The 23,222-nt window shown below is 38.8% G+C and overlaps 2 protein-coding genes across 2 annotated transcripts; one reads left to right on the forward strand and one right to left on the reverse strand.

Annotated features, from left to right (window-relative positions):
- Positions 1 to 7,188: 7,188 nt before the first annotated feature.
- LOC102703924 (malate dehydrogenase, cytoplasmic) lies at positions 7,189 to 11,389 on the forward strand. The gene is made up of 7 exons (XM_006664753.3): positions 7,189 to 7,319; positions 9,462 to 9,620; positions 9,700 to 9,875; positions 10,236 to 10,513; positions 10,604 to 10,739; positions 10,843 to 10,954; positions 11,065 to 11,389. Exons 1-7 carry the CDS (start codon positions 7,277 to 7,279, stop codon positions 11,157 to 11,159), a joined length of 999 nt encoding a protein of 332 aa, XP_006664816.1. The 5' UTR covers positions 7,189 to 7,276; the 3' UTR covers positions 11,160 to 11,389.
- A 5,160-nt stretch (positions 11,390 to 16,549) lies between these two features.
- On the reverse strand, positions 16,550 to 18,786 carry LOC102703643 (transcription factor MYB4-like). The gene is made up of 3 exons (XM_006664752.2): positions 18,654 to 18,786; positions 18,416 to 18,545; positions 16,550 to 17,440 (listed from the first exon to the last, which is right to left on the reverse strand). The coding sequence occupies exons 1-3, from the start codon at positions 18,784 to 18,786 to the stop codon at positions 16,867 to 16,869; spliced, it is 837 nt and encodes a 278-aa protein (XP_006664815.1). The 3' UTR covers positions 16,550 to 16,866.
- Between the last annotated feature and the right edge of the window lie 4,436 nt (positions 18,787 to 23,222).

The following is a 23,222-nucleotide window of genomic DNA, read 5'->3' on the forward strand; positions in this document are numbered from 1 at the left end:
AGTAGATTTTCAACTTTAGAGTAATTAGTTTCATCATTTATAGCATTAGTTAATAATAGCTTTCACAAAAATAACAGCCTTATCTTTCCTTTATACTTATAATTATAAGCCATAATTAAAATTTTTAACTGTAAATTTTATTAACAGACCACTAAGAATATATATATATATTGCAAATTTATTTTTTATTTACAAATATACTATTTGGTTTTTTTTCTCCTAAGATAATCTTTCGTTTTGGGCAGCAAAAGAACGGGGTAATACTTTCATTGGACACGGGAGAACCCCAAGTACTAAAGCCATGTGCATAAATGGGCTGAGAAAGGACGCTGGTAGCTATTCCTAGGTGGATGCAGGCGGCATGAGGGGCCTCCCCGGTGTCTGCATCGCGTAGGCAAGGCAATTCGCGGGCCATTTTTGTCGGTGAAGCATACATGCATGCGTTTTCCTCTGCCGAAATGGTGGGCACGGCGCCGTGCAAATCGTCCATCTACCGCACCATCTCTTCGTTTCGGCTCATGGTTACGACTCAAATTTTAATTTTTTAATTTTTAATTTAAAATTAATTTTATTCATAAATTTTTTTCTTGTAATATGCGTTTTGCTTTTTTTTAATAGAAGCGAAAATATAACCACTATATTTTCGTCTCACTCTCGCACGTTGCATTCATCACACATCTGGATGGACACATGCCTAGATTGCATTTGTTCACTCCCAATTTGTCGGTGAAGCCTCCACAGAAATGGAACTCTTGACAGATTTCACGGCAATTCTGCTTTTCGAGGGCAGTTTTTGTTTGCAGCTTGAAGGACAAATTTAAGACGTACACGACCGATCGATGCAGTGGAAAATAATTTTAAGATGAAATGTCAAACTTGTTATTAGCTGTAATTCTGTAAATGGTTTTTCAGCTCAAACAAACGGGGAAAAATTTTATTTGTGCATGGTCACTACCACGACACCTTTTGATTTCGTACTTGGTATTGTAGTATATATGCTTGTACGGTACTGTTAAGTTGAGTAAACTAATACATGCAAAACTGTATTAATTTATGCATTGGTACAGTGGCTTACATATACTACTACTACTACTACCTAACTTCTCTTTGTTTAACCTGGAGTATTTGTTGGAAGTAGGAAGTGTAACCTGATCTGAGCAACAAATAGTATAGCAGACCTTTGCTTGCATAGATTCTGACAAGGACATTTACAAGCATTTCCTCCCAATTTACGATGCCGCAACAGGAATCTAACAACTTCTATTCCGGAACAAACAATATACTACTTTGATTTTGTGTTTTTGTTTTTTCGAGATGGTTCATGCATGGTTGGCCACGTGTTCATCCTGTTTACTTCTGCCAAAAAAAACGCTAAATAGTACTTAGAACAAGTTTAATAGGATAGCCAATTAATAGCTCCAATTCATCTATAGTCAATTTAATAGCCAATGTATATAATAGTTACCTACCAAACATCAATACATGGTTCCACATATCATATATATCTTTTGTCTTGGAGTCCGTATGTAGCTGGCTATAAATTAGTAGCCCACCTCTCTTGTCTCTATAAGTATATTTTAAAGAGATAAGAGGGGAGAGAGAAGAGAGGTGGACTACTAATTTGTAGCCAGCTGCATACAGGCTCCAAGACAAAATATATATATGATATGTGGGACCATGCATTGATGTTTGGTAGGTAACTATTGTATCAATTGGCTATTAGATTGACTATATATGAATTGGAGCCAATAGTTGGCTATACTATTGAACTTGCTCTTAGACCGGTCTCAATGCATAGTTTCATGGCATAGTTACCAAGACTATAAACTAGTTAACTAAGCTAGATGAGCTCTCTTATCTCATGAAACTTTCTCATTTAATGACCCTGCCAAGTCAGCAATTTTACTGATGTGACACCTTATTTAATGAGCAGAGCATGACACCCTTATAAAACATGCATCGAGACTGGCCTAACACCTCATAAAATACAACATGAACTGAGGCCCAATGTGCCCATCTTCTTACTTATTCCATGAATAAGCGAAACAATATATTTGGATTTATAAATAAAAAGTAGTTTATAAATAAAATTTTTATATATGTATCTTAGTGATATAAAAGCCATGCGGTAAAATAAATTAGGATGAAAACCCCCAAAAATCAATTTTAAATTTAAGATTAAAAAATAAAATTTTATCGTATAAGCATAAACGGAAATACGACGGCAGTATATTCAGGACAACCACAACCCAACAGCAACACATAGCATTTTGCTGATTAAAATAGATTACCTTCGCAATTAGGGTTCTTGTCACATGTGCTTGTGCTTTCGGTGCGTCCCTGCATCACACTAGCTAGTCGCCATGTTCGATGGATCGAAGAGGACAAGGACGCCATTACAACGGTAGCTTCAAAAAAAAACGCAGAGGACAAGACGCAAAAGGCGTTTTGATCGATTAAGCATGTTAACGTACATGCGCTTGTGTGCAATTTGATTAAGCAAGTATAATCTCTCCTCGATCGGTTAAGTTGCAGCCAGCTTAAGCAGCACAAGGACTAATTATCAGGTGTTGTTAATTGCAGATGGGATGTACGTACCCTGTGAGCCGTGGTGATGACTGCCCAGCCAGAAGCCCCAACAAAAACAAACAAAACGGGACATGAACCGGTCAAGAATCTTGGCGTTGGGGTATCAAAGTAAGAAAAAAAAATATAGCTGGGCATCGAACAGAACAATTGGAGATGTGTGGTGCATGCACGAAGCAGCAGCAATTGAAAACCACCACAGTGGAAGATGTGTTTGCTGGGTTGATCGATTTTCTGATCGAGTTTGAAATCTGTGATTAAATTTGTTAGACCCCAAACATTGTTAGATGACAGTGAAAGTACTAGCCATAAGCTAAAAGTACACGCTTCAATTGTCTAAAGGGTACGAGCTTCATTAATATATATCTCCCCTTATTTGACTGTGCTCGATCTCTACTTATTATAAAAAAAAAATACAAACTGTTTCTTTCTTCGTTCGTCGTCGCTCATTCGCTAACTCATGTAGGAGTCGGAGAGCAGCTCAAAACTGTTTGCCAGATGCTTCAGCTCTAGAACTCCTAAAGAAAGGTTTAGGAGTAGGTTGATAATAATACCATTTAACTTCTTGTATTTAGGATGGAAGACATAAGCTAATATTGATTATTTTTTGTCTAGTATTAGAACCATATAATTGTATATTTGTTCTGTTCGTCGTAGAAAAAGGATCATACAAAGAGAGGAAGAGAACATATGAGGGATAGGTGCATGGCAATTTCGTGTAATTATATCTAAAAACCTGAGTGTAGCAGATCTTTTGGCGTGGAGTGGGGCTATAAAGTAGCAAAAGCCCAGCTCTATCCCCGTAGTTTATTTTTTAGGAGCAGCTATGCTAACTTCGCTCTAAAAAATTAGAATCTATACCATTTTGTACAACTCCGGTTCTGAGTAAATTGAAGTTAGGAGCAGCTATGCCAAACAAAGTCTTCCAAGTTCTCTTACGTTTATTGTGTCGTATGTTTATGATGAAACTGTAATAGAGAACCTAGATGTTGAAGTGGATACTATTTCAAACTCGATTTGCTTAGATTCTTAGGGTAAAAGTAGGAGGAGATTAAAGGAAACAAAAGCTCTCAACTAAATTAAAGAATCTCCGGTGAATTCGACCGGATTTGAGAGGAGCGCTGGAGGTCCAGAAGGGGTACGAAACAGACTTTTTCCTCGGGCTTGGGATGAGCTGCAGCTAATGTGGATGGACCGAAGGAAGGGATGTAAAGCAGACTTTATTGGCTGCTGATAGGGACACAAACCAGACTTTCGGTAGTTGGGCTCAATGGAAGGAGAAAGAGGCTGGGCCAGATTTGGCCCAAAGTTTAGGAGATGATTCTGAAAGGATTTTAATTAAAATAATGGCTGAAATGATTTTTGTACTACTAAATTACTTCTTTTGCTATGAAAAATCGAAAACAATTCCAGATTGTATAATTAAACATGGAGAATTTTTTATTAAAATGATTTCTGAATTTTTTTATATTATTAAATTTTCTTATTTTGCTCCAAAAACATCCAAAACAATCTCAAATAGTATAACTAAATATGGAGAATTCAGTTAAAAAAAAACTTTTTCTTAGCAAGGACATCCTCATGCGAACGGACGACATATCAATGGTCCTCTTCGTCAGCCAGCAATCCCGGCCGGTTGCCCAATCGATTAGCTGAATGAAGCTCCGCGGTTGCTGAATGCATGCGTGCTGCTCGTGTCGCATATATATATTGAGGTTCTTGCTTCCGCTGCTGCTGAAGGAGTCGAATACTTTCGGTGCTCAACACCTCGCTAGAGAGAAGGGGATATGTAGCGTAGTCATGCATCCTCTTCACCACCAAAAATATGCTAACGTGTTCAACTACTGTTCATTCTCCATCAAGTGTTCTTGCGTGTTTCTGATTGCTGCCATGGTATTGGTGGCTACGTGTGCGGTCGGTGTGCCGTAGATTTGGAATTCGCATCTTTGTTAGTGCGGAGATCGCACCATACATCTCCACATCACCACATTGTTAACAATGAAAAACATAGAGAAAAGTAAGTAACCTGGATTAATCCATGTGTGACCCCTTCCCCTGCCTTCCCATTCTGAAGCTCATCCACCGTGTGGGTAACGGCTAGAGGCGGAAGCGGATGCAACAAGACGGGGTGATTGTTCTATCTCCAGCGATCGGAAGCCGCAAGAAGAGGGGTGATTGTTCTCAGTGTTTCAAGAAAAAAAAAATCAAACGATATATTTGCAAACGAAAAATAATTTATAAATAAAAGTTATATATATATATTCTTAATAACGATCTAAAAGCCAAAAATAAAAAATAAACTTTGATAAAAAAATCTTCAAAATTAACTTCAAATTTAAAAATATTATCTTATAAGCACCGTGAAATGTTGACGACCGGAGTGGGTGTGCCAACTGCCAAGTGGGGGTAATTCTGTGATTGGGCTTAGCTCGGCTTTTCATGGGCTAAACGTTGGGCTGTTTCGTCTGGCGTTTCATGGGCCTATTTGTTCGTGCGGACATGAGGGGCCTTTGCTAGTTTATATATTTTGTGAATGAAAATTTTCGTGTTATGGGTTTAATTTAGTGGAGGCTGGTCTCGGTGATTTTATTATTTTAATGTTCAAATTGTATGAATAAATTGCTTGCATATAGCTATTCCTTTTGTTCGAAATGATACATTTGTAACCAAGTGAACTTCCTCGTTGTCTCTTTTCCCTTCCATATCAGCATAAATTATTGTGTTGAAAAACTATTACTACTAATCATGAAATGAAATGAAACTGGACTGGATGAATGGCAGCATGCTCTTCTAAAATTAGAACTGTGTCATCCAGTCATGATTTTTACTTGTCCAAGGGAAGAAAATGTGGAATTTGCACTTCCTTTCCATATTCTCACAATTATTGTTTTTTTCCCTCTAGCTCCGGTGCAGGAGAGAAGGTAACGCACGGTTAGATACTTGGATATTTCAATAGGTTTGATTTGGTGACAAAGATTCACATTTTGATTAGCCGATCGTCAATTTACACTCACATGTTATCTGTTATCGAACACAATTCCATGTAATTGACCTTACCAACTGGTCCTGCAAACAATCAAAGAAATTTATAAAAAGAATGAAAACAGTCTAAATTATAGATTAATAATTAAGCACACGAAGTTGGGTTCCACAAACTGATATAGCGGTGAAATTACAAACGGGCAGAATAATATAAGAAAAACTGAAACCGTAACTATGATGTTGTCTAGCTATTTGTAAGTTGAATGATATGGGAGGTCATCCATAAAATGGACCACCCAAACAAAACGCAATTACAAGCTCTAGGGTCCAAATCAGACTCGGACAGAAAGACATATGTGACTTATTTTGCAGATTTCGAACAACTTGGAAGGAAAAGATACGGGTTCTAAGCGAGCTAAACACAAGGCTAAAGAAATAAAACAATGATGAAAAAACCCCCAAAATCAACACCATATTTAATATTGAAAATTTAAATTTTGGCTTATAAATATAAACAGATGCGAAAAGATAATATTTATTTAGTCCTGCACACTTTAATGCTTTACTTATTTGCACACCCATCAATGATATTCTAACAACACGAACGATTTTACATAATCAAGTGGAAGATTTTTTTTTCCTAATGACATGTTATTCTCAGCACTTTAGATAAGGTCTACAGATTTTTCTTTTCCGATAACCAAAACAAAAGCACATCCCAAACGCCAAGGGTGGTTGTCATAATCGCCATCACGCAAAGGGAAGCAGCGAGTGGCATCTTCTCCACGCCAATGTTCCCAACGCCGCATCTTCCCCCACACGGCATCACCGTCACCGCTTTGAATTATTTCGCAATACTTTATTATTTTACTCGTTTCATATCATAGCGATTTATATATACATGAAAAAAATCTAAATAAATATATAAAATATAGATATATGAAAGGATTGATATAAACATGTGATGTCTTAAACGAAGGAGTATATATATAGTATATGAAAGTTCAAACAAGAAACAAAAAACACAAAATAAAGCTCTGTTTAGTTCCCAAAAACTTTTTTTAAAATATTATATCGAATTTTTGGACACTTAATAAAGCATTAAATATATCTAAACATTAAAACTAATTATACAGTTATAAGGAAAGTCGTGAGACGAATCTTTCAAATCTAATTAGTATATGATTAGCCATAAGTGCTATAGTAGACATGATTAATTAGACTAAGGTTTTCAGCAAATTTGTTTTATAATTGAACAACAATTAATACTTTTAATATATAATCATATATGTCGATGTGAACCATCTCGTGTTTCCTCCCAGCCACTGACAGCCTGTCCCCACAGTGTGGACCCCACCTGCCAGAACGGTAGAGTCTCCGTTGCGGCCTACCTTTCCAGATCCCATCGCCGGTGGAAGCCGTGGGCCAGCGCCCACGGTGTCGCGCCCCACCAACCGTACACCTGCTCACCGACACGGTGGACCCACCAGTGACAGGGCCCACTGTCAGTGATTAGCGGGTGGGGAACTCCCACGTGGGAATCGGGAGTGCAACGGACTCCGGGAGGCCCGTCGCCTGCGGGGTTAAATAACGGCCACCCATTCTCGCGATCCCCACAGCACTCGAGTCGTCGCCTCCACTCGCATACACACTCTCTCTCCGCTGCTTCCAGAACCTTCTCGAAGCCCCCCTCGCGCTCCCGCTCCCGATGGCCAAGGAGCCGGTCCGCGTGCTCGTCACCGGGGCCGCAGGTACGCGCGCCGTCGAGCTCGCTAGCTCCCCCTCTCCTCTCTCTCGTCCGTGTGGTTTCACGAGGCGATCTCGTGCGGCGGGGTGCGTGCTGATCTGGGGGTGTAGATCCGCCGATCTGGTGGGGGGTTTTCACGAGCGTGCTGTGGTAGAGAGCTAGATCTCGTTTGTGTGGCGGTTGATCTGGTGGGGGAGGTGTGGTTCTCGGCTACATGTGTTGGTTCGGTGAAAGTTTTGAGGCTCGTGAGACTGGATAAGCTCATCTAGTGGGCTATGTGAGGATTATTAGTGCTTAGATCTGGTTGCTGTCGCTTGATCTGGATTTAGGGGACTGATTGCGTTCGATAGGCTTAGTTCGTGGTAGTGTCGGCCCGAGCTTCGGTGGTAGTCTGTGCATGGGTTTTACTGGGGTTTAGGCCTTTTTCAGTTTACAAAAACTTTTTGCAAAAACATCACATCGAATTTTTGGACACATATTTGAAGTATTAAACGTAGTCTAATTACAAAACAAATTTCATATTTCATCCAGAAACCACGAGACAATCTTTTGAGTCTAATTAACCCGTCATTAGCACATGTTGGTTACTGTAGCACTTATGGCTAATCACGTCCTAATTAGGCTTAAAAGATTCGTCCCACGATTTTCCCATAACTGTGTAATTAGTTTCAGTGTTCATGTATATCTAATGCTTTATTTAGGTGTCCAAAGATTTGATGTGATGTTTTTGGAAAAAGTTTTTGGGAACTTTACAGGACCAGTTGAGATCCATGTGTATTGCTTTGGTCTGTGCTGGAAATGATTCCTAGCTACGAATCTGGACATAGCCTACGTCTAGGTTTGTAGCCAGGAATTGTTATTTTTTGGACAGCGAGTGTAGGGGTTTCAGTGATTTGAAATGGATCCTGGTGTTCCACCAAAGAAATGCATTGTTTTTTTTTATTCATTTATGGATTCATAGTTGCAGGTCGTCTTATAGTTGCTTAAAAGGGTTTAGTAGGGTTCATCAAATTAAATGATGGGAGCTAGTCACATGTGTGAGTTTGGTTCAAAAATATGTGCAATGATCGAAGTAAATGGGAGCATGTAATCTAGTTTAGCTCAGAGTGTGTCCCATCAATTTGCTGCAAAAAGTTTCTCATACCCAATTGTTTCGAATTGGTTGTATTTGGCCAAGTTCTGGCAGGCCTTAACCATCGATTCAATGGTAATCCATAGAATTTATCTAGCACTCATATAGTGAGAATGAACTTTAATGCAGAATTCCATCATACTCCATTTGGGATTTGGATGGTATCTTGACATTTGAAATTAAAAAATTAAATTCCATGCACATGCTTAATAAGCTACCAAGCACCAAATTGTTCTGTAAAAGCTTGGATTCTTAAACAAAGATATAAATGATTTTTTTGTTTTTTAATCTCATTCTAATCTCATGTCCACTGTGATCCGTAGTTAGAATTGTCAAATTGCTACAACATAGTGTTCTTTCTTTTGAAAGCTGAAAACTATAAACTGTATGCCTTGTAAAACTCAACTAGTTTGCCTTCATAGTTATGACAATCTTCATTTTCTGATGTATGGATATGTCAGATGGGAACCCAGTTGGTAATTAATTGAATTAGTTAGTTCAATCTGATGTCATGTGCACTTCATAAAGGCTTCTTGAAAGGCCCCATGAAAGTATTTGAACTTACAAGGATTCCCACTGAAGGTGTAAATACATTATATATTTAATGTGGTGTGAGGTCCACTTGCACATGGAAAAGGGTACTTTGCTCTTCAGTTAGGAGTTGGGGCATGGGAAATGGAAATGTTTGTTAGTTAGTACACTCAGAATCTCACTTTTAGCTGGGTTGGATTAGGTGAAGCCTTGAAGAGGGGAGTATTGCTCCCTTTTAGGTGCTTTGATGAATGATGAGAATAGTTGATATGGTAATCAGAGTGAAAACAAATGTACTTTTTTAATACTCAATGGGACTGTAGCAGTATTTGAAATCTCACACGTCATTTTGTACTTCATATGAAATGTATGTATGTCTTGAGAAATTTACACCAAGAGGCATTTGAAGATTACAACCTTTCCTTTGTGTAGTGTTAACTCTTTACCAAGTTGAATGAGCTAATTCATTCTTTTATTCGGCAGGACAAATTGGATATGCTCTTGTCCCCATGATCGCTAGGGGTGTGATGTTGGGTGCTGACCAGCCTGTTATTCTACACATGCTTGACATTCCACCGGCTGCTGAAGCTCTTAATGGCGTTAAGATGGAGTTGCTTGATGCTGCATTTCCTCTTCTGAAGGGTAATTTGGTTAACTTAAACTCATTTTTTTAACTGTAATAATCCTTGCTGATTTTTAAACTTCTCTGATGGTATTGTAGGTATTGTTGCAACGACTGATGTTGTGGAGGCCTGCACTGGCGTGAGTGTTGCGGTTATGGTTGGTGGGTTCCCCAGGAAGGATGGAATGGAGAGGAAGGATGTTATGTCAAAAAATGTATCCATCTACAAATCCCAAGCTTCTGCTCTTGAGGCTCATGCAGCACCCAGCTGCAAGGTATGGAAATGTTTCTATAAAAATGTACTTTGCATTTTTACGGCAATTACTGTCAAGTTGCGGCGCTCACCTTGAGTGGCAATTATATGTAATGCTATAGGCATAATAATTTAGTCTTATTATCACTTTAGTTTATGAGATTGATCACTCCATTCTTTTAGTTTATGAGATTGATCACTACATTCTTTTTCTATTTGATTATGCATTACTAAGCACCTTGAATGCTTGACAGAATTTGAACTAAAATGATCATTTCAGATTCAATTATTTTCAAGTTGCATGCTAATTCATGTGAACTTTGTCCGTTTTGAAATTTCTAATTAGCGACTTACAATGATCAGCTTACCTTTTCGTTTTCAGGTTCTGGTTGTTGCCAATCCAGCAAACACAAATGCTCTCATCTTAAAAGAATTCGCTCCATCCATCCCAGAGAAGAACATTACTTGCCTCACCCGCCTTGATCACAACAGGGCACTTGGCCAGATTGCGGAGAAGCTTAATGTCCAAGTTACTGATGTGAGAAATGCAATCATCTGGGGCAACCACTCATCCACTCAGTACCCTGATGTTAACCACGCCACTGTGAAGACTCCCAGTGGAGAGAAGCCTGTCCGTGAACTTGTTGCTGATGATGAGTGGTAAATCAGAAAGGCTGCATTTAAAAATGTCTATTTCATTCTTGTTGATATTTTCCTTGCATATGGGATTTAATGGTGTCTCTCAAACAGGCTCAATACAGAATTCATCTCTACCGTCCAGCAGCGTGGTGCTGCCATCATCAAGGCAAGGAAGCAATCCAGTGCCCTCTCTGCTGCCAGCTCTGCATGTGACCACATTCGTGACTGGGTTCTTGGCACTCCTGAGGTCAGTTAGGCCTTCTGACACTCCATGTCTTCTCTAAATTTTACCTACGTTTCCCCTCACTTGGTCCTGATTATTGATCACCACGTTCAACTTTTCGCTGCAGGGAACATATGTCTCCATGGGTGTGTACTCTGATGGTTCGTATGGTGTGCCTGCTGGTCTGATCTACTCGTTCCCGGTAACATGCAGTGGCGGTGAATGGACAATTGTTCAGGGTATGCTTGCTCCTTTTCTGTCTACATATTACTCTGCCAATATATAAGAATATTGCGCCGCTTATATTGTGACATTTTACAAATGCCTGACGATCCATCATTTGTTTCAGGTCTCCCGATCGACGAGTTCTCAAGGAAGAAGATGGACGCCACCGCCCAGGAGCTGTCTGAGGAGAAGACGCTTGCCTACTCGTGCCTCAACTAAATTTACTAAGCAATATCCAGAGGGCCAGAGAGCGATTGCTACCCCACCGTGTTTTTTGAATAAAAGAGACCTTAAGCTCCATTTACATAGAAACTGTTTATCTCGACCGCCGCACATCGTGGTGCAGACGCCGTTGCTGGTTTTTTCTCCAGTGTGTATTGAGGATTTGTAGCTCCTTTTTTGCCTGGTGATTCACAGGACATTTGCTGAAAACATTGAACCATTTGACATGTGATTGCCCCCGTAATTTAGCATACTACATTACCCCGTTACTGCTGCATCGGGCTTGGGCTTTGGGCTTTTGGGTTTGTCAGTTTGTGAGCCCGCACCAGCTTTTGCTATGCTGATGGTTGAACTTTCGTCTGCTACGGATACGTCGGCGACGTACGTGCATGGTTAGGTTGCACGATTAATCGCGATTAGTCGGTGATTAATCGGAAAATCGTTTAACCCACACGACCAAAAGCCAACCTCCTCCTTTTTCCTCTTGCTCTCATCCTCTTCCATCTCCTTCGCTTACTCTTCTCTCAAATCACTTGTCTTGCTTAGTGCATTAGAAGACATAGTTTATACTATATAAAATACTAAAAATAGTATAATAGTAGTATAGACTATATAGTTCATCCTTGATTTTTGGCACAACAAGTCAACAAACTAGTCATGGACAAGTTGACGACTAGTCGTTGATTAGTCGATCAAGTCGTTCAAGGCGTACCTCGACTCGACTTTACGACTTGACAACCATGCGTACATGTTGCGTTGGTCGGTCGTGGCAGTGATTTATCGCCTGATTTTGTGCGCAATGGTCAAGGTTTACCTTTCCGATTCCGATTTGAGTGCTAGATCCTGATCCCTAGTGGTATGATATTTTTCACCAAATTTGGACAAACTTCTGGTTCAATTTTACTATTTTGAATTTGAGTTCGTAAAAAACATTGAAAATTTTCACTCGGGATGTGCTGTCGTCTTCCGTCGAAACCATAAAACTTATATGGTTTTCGCCCAAAATGTGAACCCTGATCACAGCTGTTCATTTATATCCATCATACGAGCACCATGGGTTTGACCGACGGTGCACGGTGACACCAATGTCTCAAGGTTGGTTATTCGTGAATCTAAGGTTAGTAAATAAATTATAATAAAAACAAATCTTAAAATCAATATCAAATTTGAGATTAAAAATTCAAATTTTGCCTTATAATTTTTTTGAAACACATCTAAACTTTCACTAATCACACTAATTTTTTTTGAAACACATCTAAACTTTCATGCCCACTAGCAATTAAGTATTCCTAAAGCTTCAGATGCAAATATGCCATGTCATCACCCACTAGCCCCTAGCAATTTTTAAACACATACAAACATACCACAAATTTATAATTCAAAGTTGAATTCAACATATGTCTAAGCACGCCAAATCATCACCTGATATTATTTTTGTCATAGTTTAACATATATCCGTATTTCTATAATATTCAACATATATCCATACATATATCCCATAGCAAAGTAAGGGGCATCATCTAGTTATATAAGACAATTATAATTAAAAGTAATTGTTTACCTGTCTGCAAGTGAGGAGATAGAAGAGAGAGCATGCATAGATCTAACAATATCAATCACAGAGAGAAAAGCGCCTGAAATCGAATAAAAATATGCCACCATAAGTTTGGCAAAACGGTTTATTTATAATAAGAAAAGAAAAACACCTTCGCCATTAGATTGTGGTGGATTGGTAGATCTAATATGACTATAGTTTGATCATGTTTTTTACAATGAAAATCAAACTGGATTTTACCACGATGAACATTTATGAATTACAAAATCACAGTTGTACTAAAGATAAGAAGACTACTTAAAGACTTTAAAGACAGATAACACATATTGCTAAACCACCATTTATGGTTGGCGTGAATTTGAATAAATTTTATTCAAATTTATTCAAATGACATATTTACAAATTTGGAAAATTCCAAATGACATATTTACAAATGACGAGGTAGAGGAGGTAGATGTTTGGAAAATTCCAAATGACATATTTACAAACGAAAAATACTTTGTAGATAAAACTTTTATATATGTATTGTTAGCGGTCTAAAAGTTAAGATTGGGAAATAAACTATAGTGAAAAAGACCAAAATTAACTTTAAATTTAAGGTTAAAAATCTAAAGTATAAGCAGAAGCAAAAGGATAGAGGTGAGAGACTTAGGGCAGTATGTACGGTGTGTGGTAGCCTCACACCGGTATGTTGCATTTATATTAAAAAGCAAGAGTTGTACACTAAATCTGATTCTATTTCTAACATTTCTTGCAATCATTGTATGTATTAAATCAAAAGCCAAGAGTTACATACACCGAGTTCAATTCTACTTCAAATTCTTCTCCACTATAAATTATATGGAAAACTTTCATTTCTTTGACTTAAAAATGGGTAAGAAATTTACTACTAGACAATTTGGACATGAAGTCTCCTTTTAACAATGCACTGTTCCTTGGTTCCTACAATCCCAACACTATTTTGTCCCATCTTTCTCCCTACCAGCCCATCTACCTCCACCCCCAAAAAAAAGACTCCATGCAAAGAATCGCTGTAGCGTTATTTTGGGAGGACTCTGTATATATTTATAAGTTATTTTTTGTTTGTAAATATGTTGCTTAGTTTTTTCATGTAAAAGACAAACAATCACCCCGTAAACATTTACCACCAATTTGACCGTGCCAATTGCCAAAGGAGCAGAGCAGCAGTCCAATCCGTTCTTTGCCGCCTCCACCCCTACAGTCCACAGCAGCCGCCACACTAATTTGGCACAGAGCAGCTGAGCTGCCTGCAGTGGCCGACTGCTATGCTGATTGTTCAGCTCCAGCTGCACACTGCACATTCGTGCTGTTCTGCTCCAATTCTGCACCTTTGCAATGCATCCATTGCATGGCTTTGGTGGTGCTGACTTTGCCTTGTTCAACAGCTACCTTGGTAGACCATTCCAGTTCCTTTCTTGCTTTTGCCAAAAATTGGCAAAATCATGGTATTATAGCTGACCTGCCTGTCTTTTCTGGGTCCTGCATCCAGACTTGTGTGACAGAAATGGGGAAGGAGGATTGAGTTGTCTACTTTAGTTCATCATGGATTTGATTGTGTACACAGCTACAAGATCATAATTAAATCTGTTAGGTTAGATCCTTGACATAATTATTCGTCAATTTTGGAAGGATTGCTCTGTATCTTGTTGTTGGTGGTTCTTTAATGTGTCATCTCATTATGCTTTGGTAGATTTTGTTCAGATAGGTTTCGAGACAAAATGTCTGTAGTGCGTGACTATAGCTTCTTTTGAGGCAAATGATAGAATATTTTCGTTATCTTAGAGAATTGCTTCATTTAATCACGGAGATAAAAGAAAAATGTTTGGCATCGAGAGTTCAGAATAGGGTGAGCCGTGTTATTGTCATATAATCCTGCAAATTGGTCATTAAATTTTTTATCCTTTTAGTTATGTTGTAGTTTACTACTGGTTACTTGCTTGATCTTTTCTTTGACTGAACCAAATCCACTGGAGCATGAGACACTTATGCCAGCAGCTTGGCCGGTCAAATATGCTTGGAAATCTGAATGTTGAACATGATTTGATCTGCATCACGGCTTCACATTAGTTTTTCTAATCTCCTTTTCCTTTTTGAAGGAAATGTTTTTCCTAATCTCTCCGATGACACGGCGACGTTGTGTTTTCACATAATCTTCTACAGCTGCCAATTCATGTGCATGGTTAGCTTAGCTTTGCGTGTTCGTCCAAAGAGATTAGTGAAGGGTCATCAGTGACAGCGTCAGCTGACCTAAGGTTAATTAGCGTAGCTGCTTAGCCCAAAAGATGTATGAAAGATGTGAATTAGCTATTGGGTATGGTTGAAGGACAGCTTAATTTACTTCTATCTAAAAGTTGTAGTTAAACATAATTATCTAGAGAAAAACATGACCAATTCTTCTCTGACTTTAGCAATGAACACAAAAGCAAATGTCATTTATTTCACCTGATGTCACCTTCACATTTTATTCACCTTATTGTGAACCCATACATAGTGATATGTAGTGATGCTTGGCTAGATCATTTGACTGAAACTGTGTGAACCAAGAATCCAGTGTAACTAGTTGACCATTTTTTTTTTCCGGGGAACTAGTTAACCATAGTTGATCTGTTAAAAAATAAATTTGCTCAGCCATTGACATTTTGTATATACCATTTGATCATCATTTGGTTGAATCTTGAGTTCAAGTCTAACATTTGAAATGTTCATACATTTTGATTGAGCTGATGGTGATACCTCACTGTACGTTCTGATGGTGATTGAGCTTTGAGCTTAATTTCTGAAAATTAGCAGCAAGTGCATGTTCTATATTTATACTCTTACTGACTAAGCTTAGATCAGTTCGTAAGAGGTGTGATTTAGTCTGAATCTTCCAGCCACAAGTTACTACAATTCTACGAAGGGTCAGCACTCAACCTACAACATTAGACATTGTGATGATAGATAAACTAACACATAAAGATAACAAAAATCTAGATGGAGAATACTAATTCTTAGTCTATTGCTAAATCCCTATCCATAATTTACAAAACAATTGTCTTGACGTAGCTTCAATAATTTGGGCTATTTCTTCCACTCTCTTTGATAGGAGAGTGTGGGAAAAGGCTACGGGCATCTTCGGAATGCATGAATATTATAGGGTTTTTATAGGAAGCAAGCCAATTCTTCTAAAATTACCGAGAAATTCCTCTAAACTGAACATACCCTGGAACATGTTTGCTGCAACCATTGAATTCTTTTACCACACAGATCATGTTTGCTGCAACCATTGACCATCACCCTCATCTTTTTGTTTATGGTTATAATCCAAAATTTGAATTTTAACTTTAAATGTGGAGTTGATTTTATGGTTGTTTATTATAGTTTTTATTTTTTAGCATTTGGTTTTATATCACTAAGAATACGTATACAAAACTTTTATTTATAAATATGTTGTTTGGTTTTTTGGTGAAATAGCCAAACAATAACCTCATGTTTGCTGCAACCATTATTGAATTTTTTATATATATTTGGGACATCCTGGAGTTATAGTAGGCTTACCACAACTTTTTCCTTGTCATGTGCTGTGAAATGTTTGCCATTTGTTGTTGATTACGGCAATAAGTGAACCGTTTCTATAGCCGTTTGAGATTTAGTTTTCTTGATGCTGCGTCTGCAATGTTTGGATGTTGTGGCATTTTGTAAAGGGCTTCATTGTAATTAAATTTGCAAACGATAATATATATTATTTTCCTCCCAAGTCCCAAGAACAATGACAACAATTGGTAACATATTTTTAGAAAATAAGCATAACACACCAACCATATACCGGGACATGATCTGACATTACAGTTAATTTGGAGCCGTAATTAATTAAGCATGGGTAATAACATTAACCATCTCATTTCGAGGGTAATTAAGTACAGAGCACAGAAGCACTGGATCTAATTCTGCAGCCAGACAACGAACCAAAGAAATGTTTCTACCAGTATCCTTTTTTTTCTAAAAGGTGAAACCACCTGAATAATTTCCCATCATTTTCTCGCTGGAAACTGGGAAAAAAAAAGAGAAAAAAAAGGAAAAAAAGAGAGAGAGGGAGAAGAGGTGCTATTAGTTTTTCCGGGTAGTTAATTAAGCTTAATTTTGGAGTGATCACAAGACGTCCAAATCCCTCATGTCGCCGGACTCGAGGAGCATCTTGAGCCAGAACTCCATGTCCTCGCTCCTCGCCGACGACGACGAGCCGGCGAGGCCCAGCTCCTCGTCCATGTCGCCGAGGTCCATCATGCCCGTCACGTCCGTGGACGACCAGAAGCTCTCGTCCATGCCGGCGAGGTCCGTCGTGGGCACCGGGAGCTCGGCCGAGCTGAAGCTCTCCTCCTTGACAGCGACGTGATGCTGCTGTTGCTGGCTGTGGGCCGACGATGGCGACGGCGACGACGACACCGCGGCGGCCGACTCGGTCACGGTGGAGCACGTCACGCCGCTGCTGGTGTCGACGCTGCTCGACCGCACCGGCGACGGCGTCGTCGTCTCGCGCTTCGCGGCGGCGCTCTTCTTAGCTGCCTTGGGCTGCTTGCGCGTCTGCTGCCGGCGACCACCGGCGCCGGTGGGCGTGGCCGTCGCCTTCCGTTCGTCGTCCAGCCTCTTCTTGAGGTGAGTGTGCCAGACGTTCTTGATCTCGTTGTCAGTGCGACCGGGCAGCTGGGCGGCGATGGCCGACCACCTGTTGCCAACAAAGGACAAACTCCATGAGCACCAAGAACAACATCAGCAGCATTGATTGATGTAACCCAGATCATGTCACATGAATCAACTAAAAAAAAAAGAGACAAGTTTTTGTTTCAAACTATTAAACAAGTCAAGATTTCTGATACTGCAAGAGATTTGATTCCAAATGCGACACTACAGATAGATTTGAGAACACAACTTCTCCTCCTCTTTGCCATTACATAATTAACTAATAACCAAGGTTCAAGGTTGGCAATGAATTCAGCAACTGGGCCAGGCCACTCATGTGCAATTAAACTAGTACTAGTATCAAATTAAGGATCATGGAAGATGATGGCTTTGGGCAGTGGACACTACAGTTATCATGCAACAAGTAGCCACTGAGATGAAACAGTTTGTAGAGTGGTCCAGCTTGAGCAAGTGGTGATGCTACAGCAGCAGCAGCAGCAAGCAGAGCAGAGCAGCCAGCCATATCAAATGCAGGATTTGCATCAGCATCAGCAGCAAGCAGCCACTATTGGCAGCCATGAAAGGCCAAATGAGATGGAATCTGCAGGACTTTGAAGCCCTGGGATTTGGTTATTTGCAAATGGTGGGGGATTAAACTAATCACACAAGCTTTTGTCTTCTTTGGGGTATAAAAAGTTAATTGTTTCGAGGTGGCTATAGCCGCCAATCAATGATAAACTGTACCTGAAAGCTTAAAAAGCTGATGCATCTTTTCTGTATCCATCTGAACCACTGTTGATCTATCCATAATTTTTTTTATCAAACCATTACCTTTATTTAATTTTCTTTACAAATATTACAACTGTTCCTAGAACTCAATCACAATGGTTGAACACAAAATCTTCAAAGAAATGGATATCAAGACAAAATCTTAACGAAGAGAATATCGAAAAAGATTTTTAACCTGAAAATATCGAAAAAGAATAAAAAAAGAGTGGGAAAAAAAGGGTTGGATTTGAACCTGTTGCCGAGAGAGTGGTGGAGGCTGACGATGAGGGCCTCCTCGTCGGCGGTGAAGTTGCCGCGCTTGATGTCGGGGCGGAGGTAGTTGATCCACCGGAGCCGGCAGCTCTTCCCGCACCGGAGCAACCCTGCAAGAGGCATCGACCTCGTCAGCGCCCCGGGAACCAAAGGCGCAAACGCAAAAACCCCGGCCGGGCCCAAGAACGGCGGCGACGGCGGCGGAGTGAGTGACTGACCGGCCTGCTTGGGGAGCGCGCGCCAGTTGGGGTGGCCGTGGCGGCGGATGTAGGCGACGAGGCGGTCGTCCTCCTCGGGGCTCCACGCCCCCCTCCTCAGCCCCTCCTTCTCGCAGCACGGCGCCCTCCCCATCGCCGACGACAAGAACAACGAAGAAGAACCCCCGTCCTCTCCGCAGGTTGTGCTGGTTGTGGCAGCCTAGCGTAGGCGAGGCGAGGAGCGAGCACGGGGGGGCGTTCTTGGGGACAAGGACGGACGGGGATGGCGGCGGGGATGGGGTCGTATTTAAGGGCGGCGATCGGAGGCGGAGACGATGACGCGAACGCGCCCTTTGGCCAACGTGCGCCAAATCGGAGGTGAGACGCGACTGCGCGTCTCGTGTGCTTTTCCTTTTCTTTTTGTTTTTGGGCTCAGTCAGTTCCAAAATATAACAATTTAGCATTGTGATTTGCTCACTATTATTCCTAAGTTCCATATTATAAAATTTTTAATATTTTCTAGATTTATTTATATGATAATAAATTTAGACACATAATAAAATATATACATGGATATACGGATGAATTTAGATAAATACAGAAAATCTTATAATATGAAACAAATAAGTAATTTTTATATGATTGACAATGAATCTAGACACATATATAAAACTTATTCATTGATGATTATAGAATGACACTAAACATCTTAAAACATATATAAAATGTGAGGAGTACTTCATAGTATAAATGTGGACATACACTTTTTCTATTACTCCCTCCGGCGTTACTCGCTCCGGCACACAATTCTTGTCTTTTTAGATTGTTTAGCTTATACTAAAATTTGAGAAGAAAAGACTATAATAATACTGATTAAATATTGTATGATTAGGACTTAGTGAATCAACAGGGAGAATTTGAACGAGAGATTATTATGACAAGTAATACTATGAGTGTTTTGGGAGAAATTTTGGATTCTATAAAGACAAATATTTTGGAATAGATATAGTACGTTAATTTGGACTAACCTATGGGGGTGTTTAGCTGGTGAAAAGAAAAAATTTTGGATGTCACGTCAAACGTTTGACCGGATATCGGAAGAGGTTTTAGACACGAATAAAAGAATGAATTTCACAGCTAGCATGTAAACCGCGAGACGAATCTTTTGAGCCTAATTAATCTATCATTAGCACATGTAGGTTATTGTAGCACTTATGGCTAATCGTGGACTAATAAGGCTTAAAAGATTCGTCTCACGATTTTTCCCATAGGTGTGCAATTAGTTTTTTATTTTATCTATGTTTAACGTTTTATTTAGGTGTCTAAAAATACGATGTGATGTTTTTGGACGAAAACTTTTAGAACTAAACAAGACCTATGCCTTCTTTCGAAATTCGTAGTCATAACTAATGCCTAATCATAACACTGTATTGTCTATTGCTTGTTTGCTGCTCTGCTATAGGGTGAAGTGGTGAGCTTCACTCTTCATATTGAATTTTTCCACTAAAAAAATTGAATTTTTCTTTTCTCCCTTTTGTTTTGTTCTATTTTTTGTTGGTTCCTTTTTTTTTTTTTTGAGGATGCAGGAAGGATGGTTCTGAGAAACGGCCCAATCCAATGAGGGGTGAAACATACAGTGAGGCAAAGATGGCATGTGGCAACAACTGTGTGGCATATTGTGTTGCTTGTGCGGTTGTACACTTGTACTACCAACCGGTTAGCCTGAGAAGATGTGATTGCCATCACGTAAGTTTCTCGTATGTATATTTTTCCTAGTTGTGTAATTATGGAATGATGATATAAATTTTTTATAACAGTTCAAAAGAATGCCAGAACGGCAACCATGTGTTCTTTTCACAATGTTTATAGCTTTAAAATGGTTTTTTCGACAAAGCTTTAGAGTGTTTTTTAAGGTTTAGAATGATTGCCTTGTTTTTATGTGGTGGTTTATTATGGTGAAAAGGAATCAACATCAGTGTTGGCTCGTGTGAATGGAGTAATTAGGGCTCCTTAAAAGGCAATAATTTTTATATAATTTATCATTTCTCTTGATAAAGGAACCTTTATTGTAGAGATAGATATGCATCCTAGTGCTAGTTAATTGTTAATACTTAATACCTATCTCACGGTGCATGATCTACCTTTTATTTTGACGATACTACGGTACGGTGCACATTTGACAGCATGAGATCTTGACAAAGTCATTGCATTACTGTCGGCAATAATAATTGGTTTTATCCATGTTACTTAATTATGCCATGTTGATTGCACTGTTTACTTTGGTGTAACTTAGTCCATAAATCAGGGTACTAGTTGCCAACACACGTATTCACATTGCCATGCATTTAACTAAAGTAAAATCCCTGACCTGGTATGTACCCTCTCTTGTTTTATGACCTGTTTAGTTCTATGTTACTACCAATAAAACTGCAGTAAAAGATTGGGCACTTTCAAAATGGCATACATACAATACGTATGTACTCTCTTCTCTTCGTTATTTTATTTGATGTCGTTGACTTTTGGATCTATGTATAAATATTTGTCTTATTTAAAAATTTTATACGGATATACAAAACTAAAAGATATATTTAAAGTGTCTTTAATAATAGATAAAATTATAATTATGTAAAAATTTTGAATAAAACGAATGATCAAGCATGAATATATAAAAAACAATATCATCAAATAAGAAAAAGCGGAGTGAGTACGTCACGATTAACCCTTCAACAAAATATAGCAAGTGGTGCACTTTTACCATGTCAACTGCGCACGTAGAAGATCCAGCTAATTAATTAACATCATGTTGGGCTAATTGGGTGCCAGCAATGTAGATCCATGTCAAATTTAGTTAATAACCAAGACAGCAAAACACCATTACATGCTAATTAATTAACGATCCGCTGCTACTACATTGATGTGCAAAGCTTATACGTGTTCGAGAAAAATTAATGGTCAGTTTTATTGACAGGAATATTTTATTACTGCATGCTTAATTTTCAAGAAAAGGGAGGTAGGAAGAGCTAGAAATTCGTTTGTTTTTAATGAAAAATAAGAGGAAAGTCTCACATGAAAACACTGCAATATAACTATATAAGCCAGTTAGATATATAGGTCATCATCTACATCTATGATTGAAAACCAGTTTGCATTGCTGGTGATAGCAATGTTTTGTGGGGATATGCAAAGACAGAACTGTCATGCATATGCTAATTCAGATCTTTTTCATGGCTAAACGAATATCCTCCTCTCATTTTGTTTTAAAAAAATAGCAAAAGCGAATATTCAAGCACATGATTCCTCCAAGCCAATACATGCGTGGATATTTTTAATGGAAGCAAAAAAAAAAAGCAAAGAAAGATAACAAAAAGAAAAAATAATCCATGACACCCGGATGTTAGCAGTAGTACAACTTGAACACTTTTGTGTGACTCTGTGCGGCTGCAGAGTGCAGACATGTTGATACTGAATTATAGCAGATTACATATTATAAAATATTATAAAGATAAGCATCTGCTTTCTGATTCCATCCCTCGAACGGTGCCATGCCCAATATATTTTACACTTTGAATTAAGAATAACTTACATGCATGTTTTGATCGTAAGATAAGCTTACAGCGTTGGAGCATAATGCACGGTACAATGCATCTTTATTTCAGGTGTAATTTCTTCATAAAGTTCTTTTTGGGTTTAACCCGATATGCACATGTTCAGATTTAAGTGAAAAGAGAGTAATTAAAGCCATCAACTGTTAATTCTTCCATTGACCATGCAAATCACATTTTGCATATAGGTACATTTTGTCTTTTCTTGGTTCACCTCATCACTCGCCATGCATGTCTATCCTCTCTTCACTTTTTTTTTTTTTGACAGATATCAGTGCTATGCATTGGAGGTTAGTGGCCAGTGGGGGTATATATCAACACACGAGTAATTAAGTATTAGTTATAAACTTGAAAATGAGTTAAATTATTTTTAAATTAGCTAATTTTATAAATTTTTTTTTGCAAAATCGGACTGTGCAATGATTCGAAAATTGTGCACATAGAAAATAGAAAAATGAAAGTTAGAAAAATGAAAGAACCCACCTTAAGAGCATTCTCAGCAGCTCATCTAAATTTGATCATCCATATCTTTATTTGGATGATCATCTAAAGCATTTTTATCCTTCATATCTTTTTATACTCCAGCAGATCGTCCATATATGACATCCTTTATCTCTTTGGAGAATGGAGAGAGTTCATCCAAATATGAAGGTTCTCTCCTAATATAGATGACATCTAAAAATAGATGATAGGATGGCCAATTTGTTGAAGTCAATTTGTAGTCTTCATGCTCTATTTTCAGCATAGAGGATGAGATAGATAAGCTGTTGGGGATGCTCTAAAGCTAGTCCAATTATGTGGAAGTTAAGAACCTATATTTCTTTTAAGATAGTGCACCTTTTAGAGGAATTGAATAATGCACTGCTAATCTACCAAGCTACTATCTGACCAGATCTGCAGGTTAATTAGCATAGCCATTAGTTGATTGCAAAGCAGGGGTGGATCCAGGAAAAAATCGTAGGGGCTGAACAAATCGCCTGCCCTGTGT

Source organism: Oryza brachyantha, chromosome 10 (genome assembly GCF_000231095.2).
Source record: "Oryza brachyantha chromosome 10, ObraRS2, whole genome shotgun sequence".
NCBI classification, from domain to species: domain Eukaryota; kingdom Viridiplantae; phylum Streptophyta; class Magnoliopsida; order Poales; family Poaceae; genus Oryza; species Oryza brachyantha.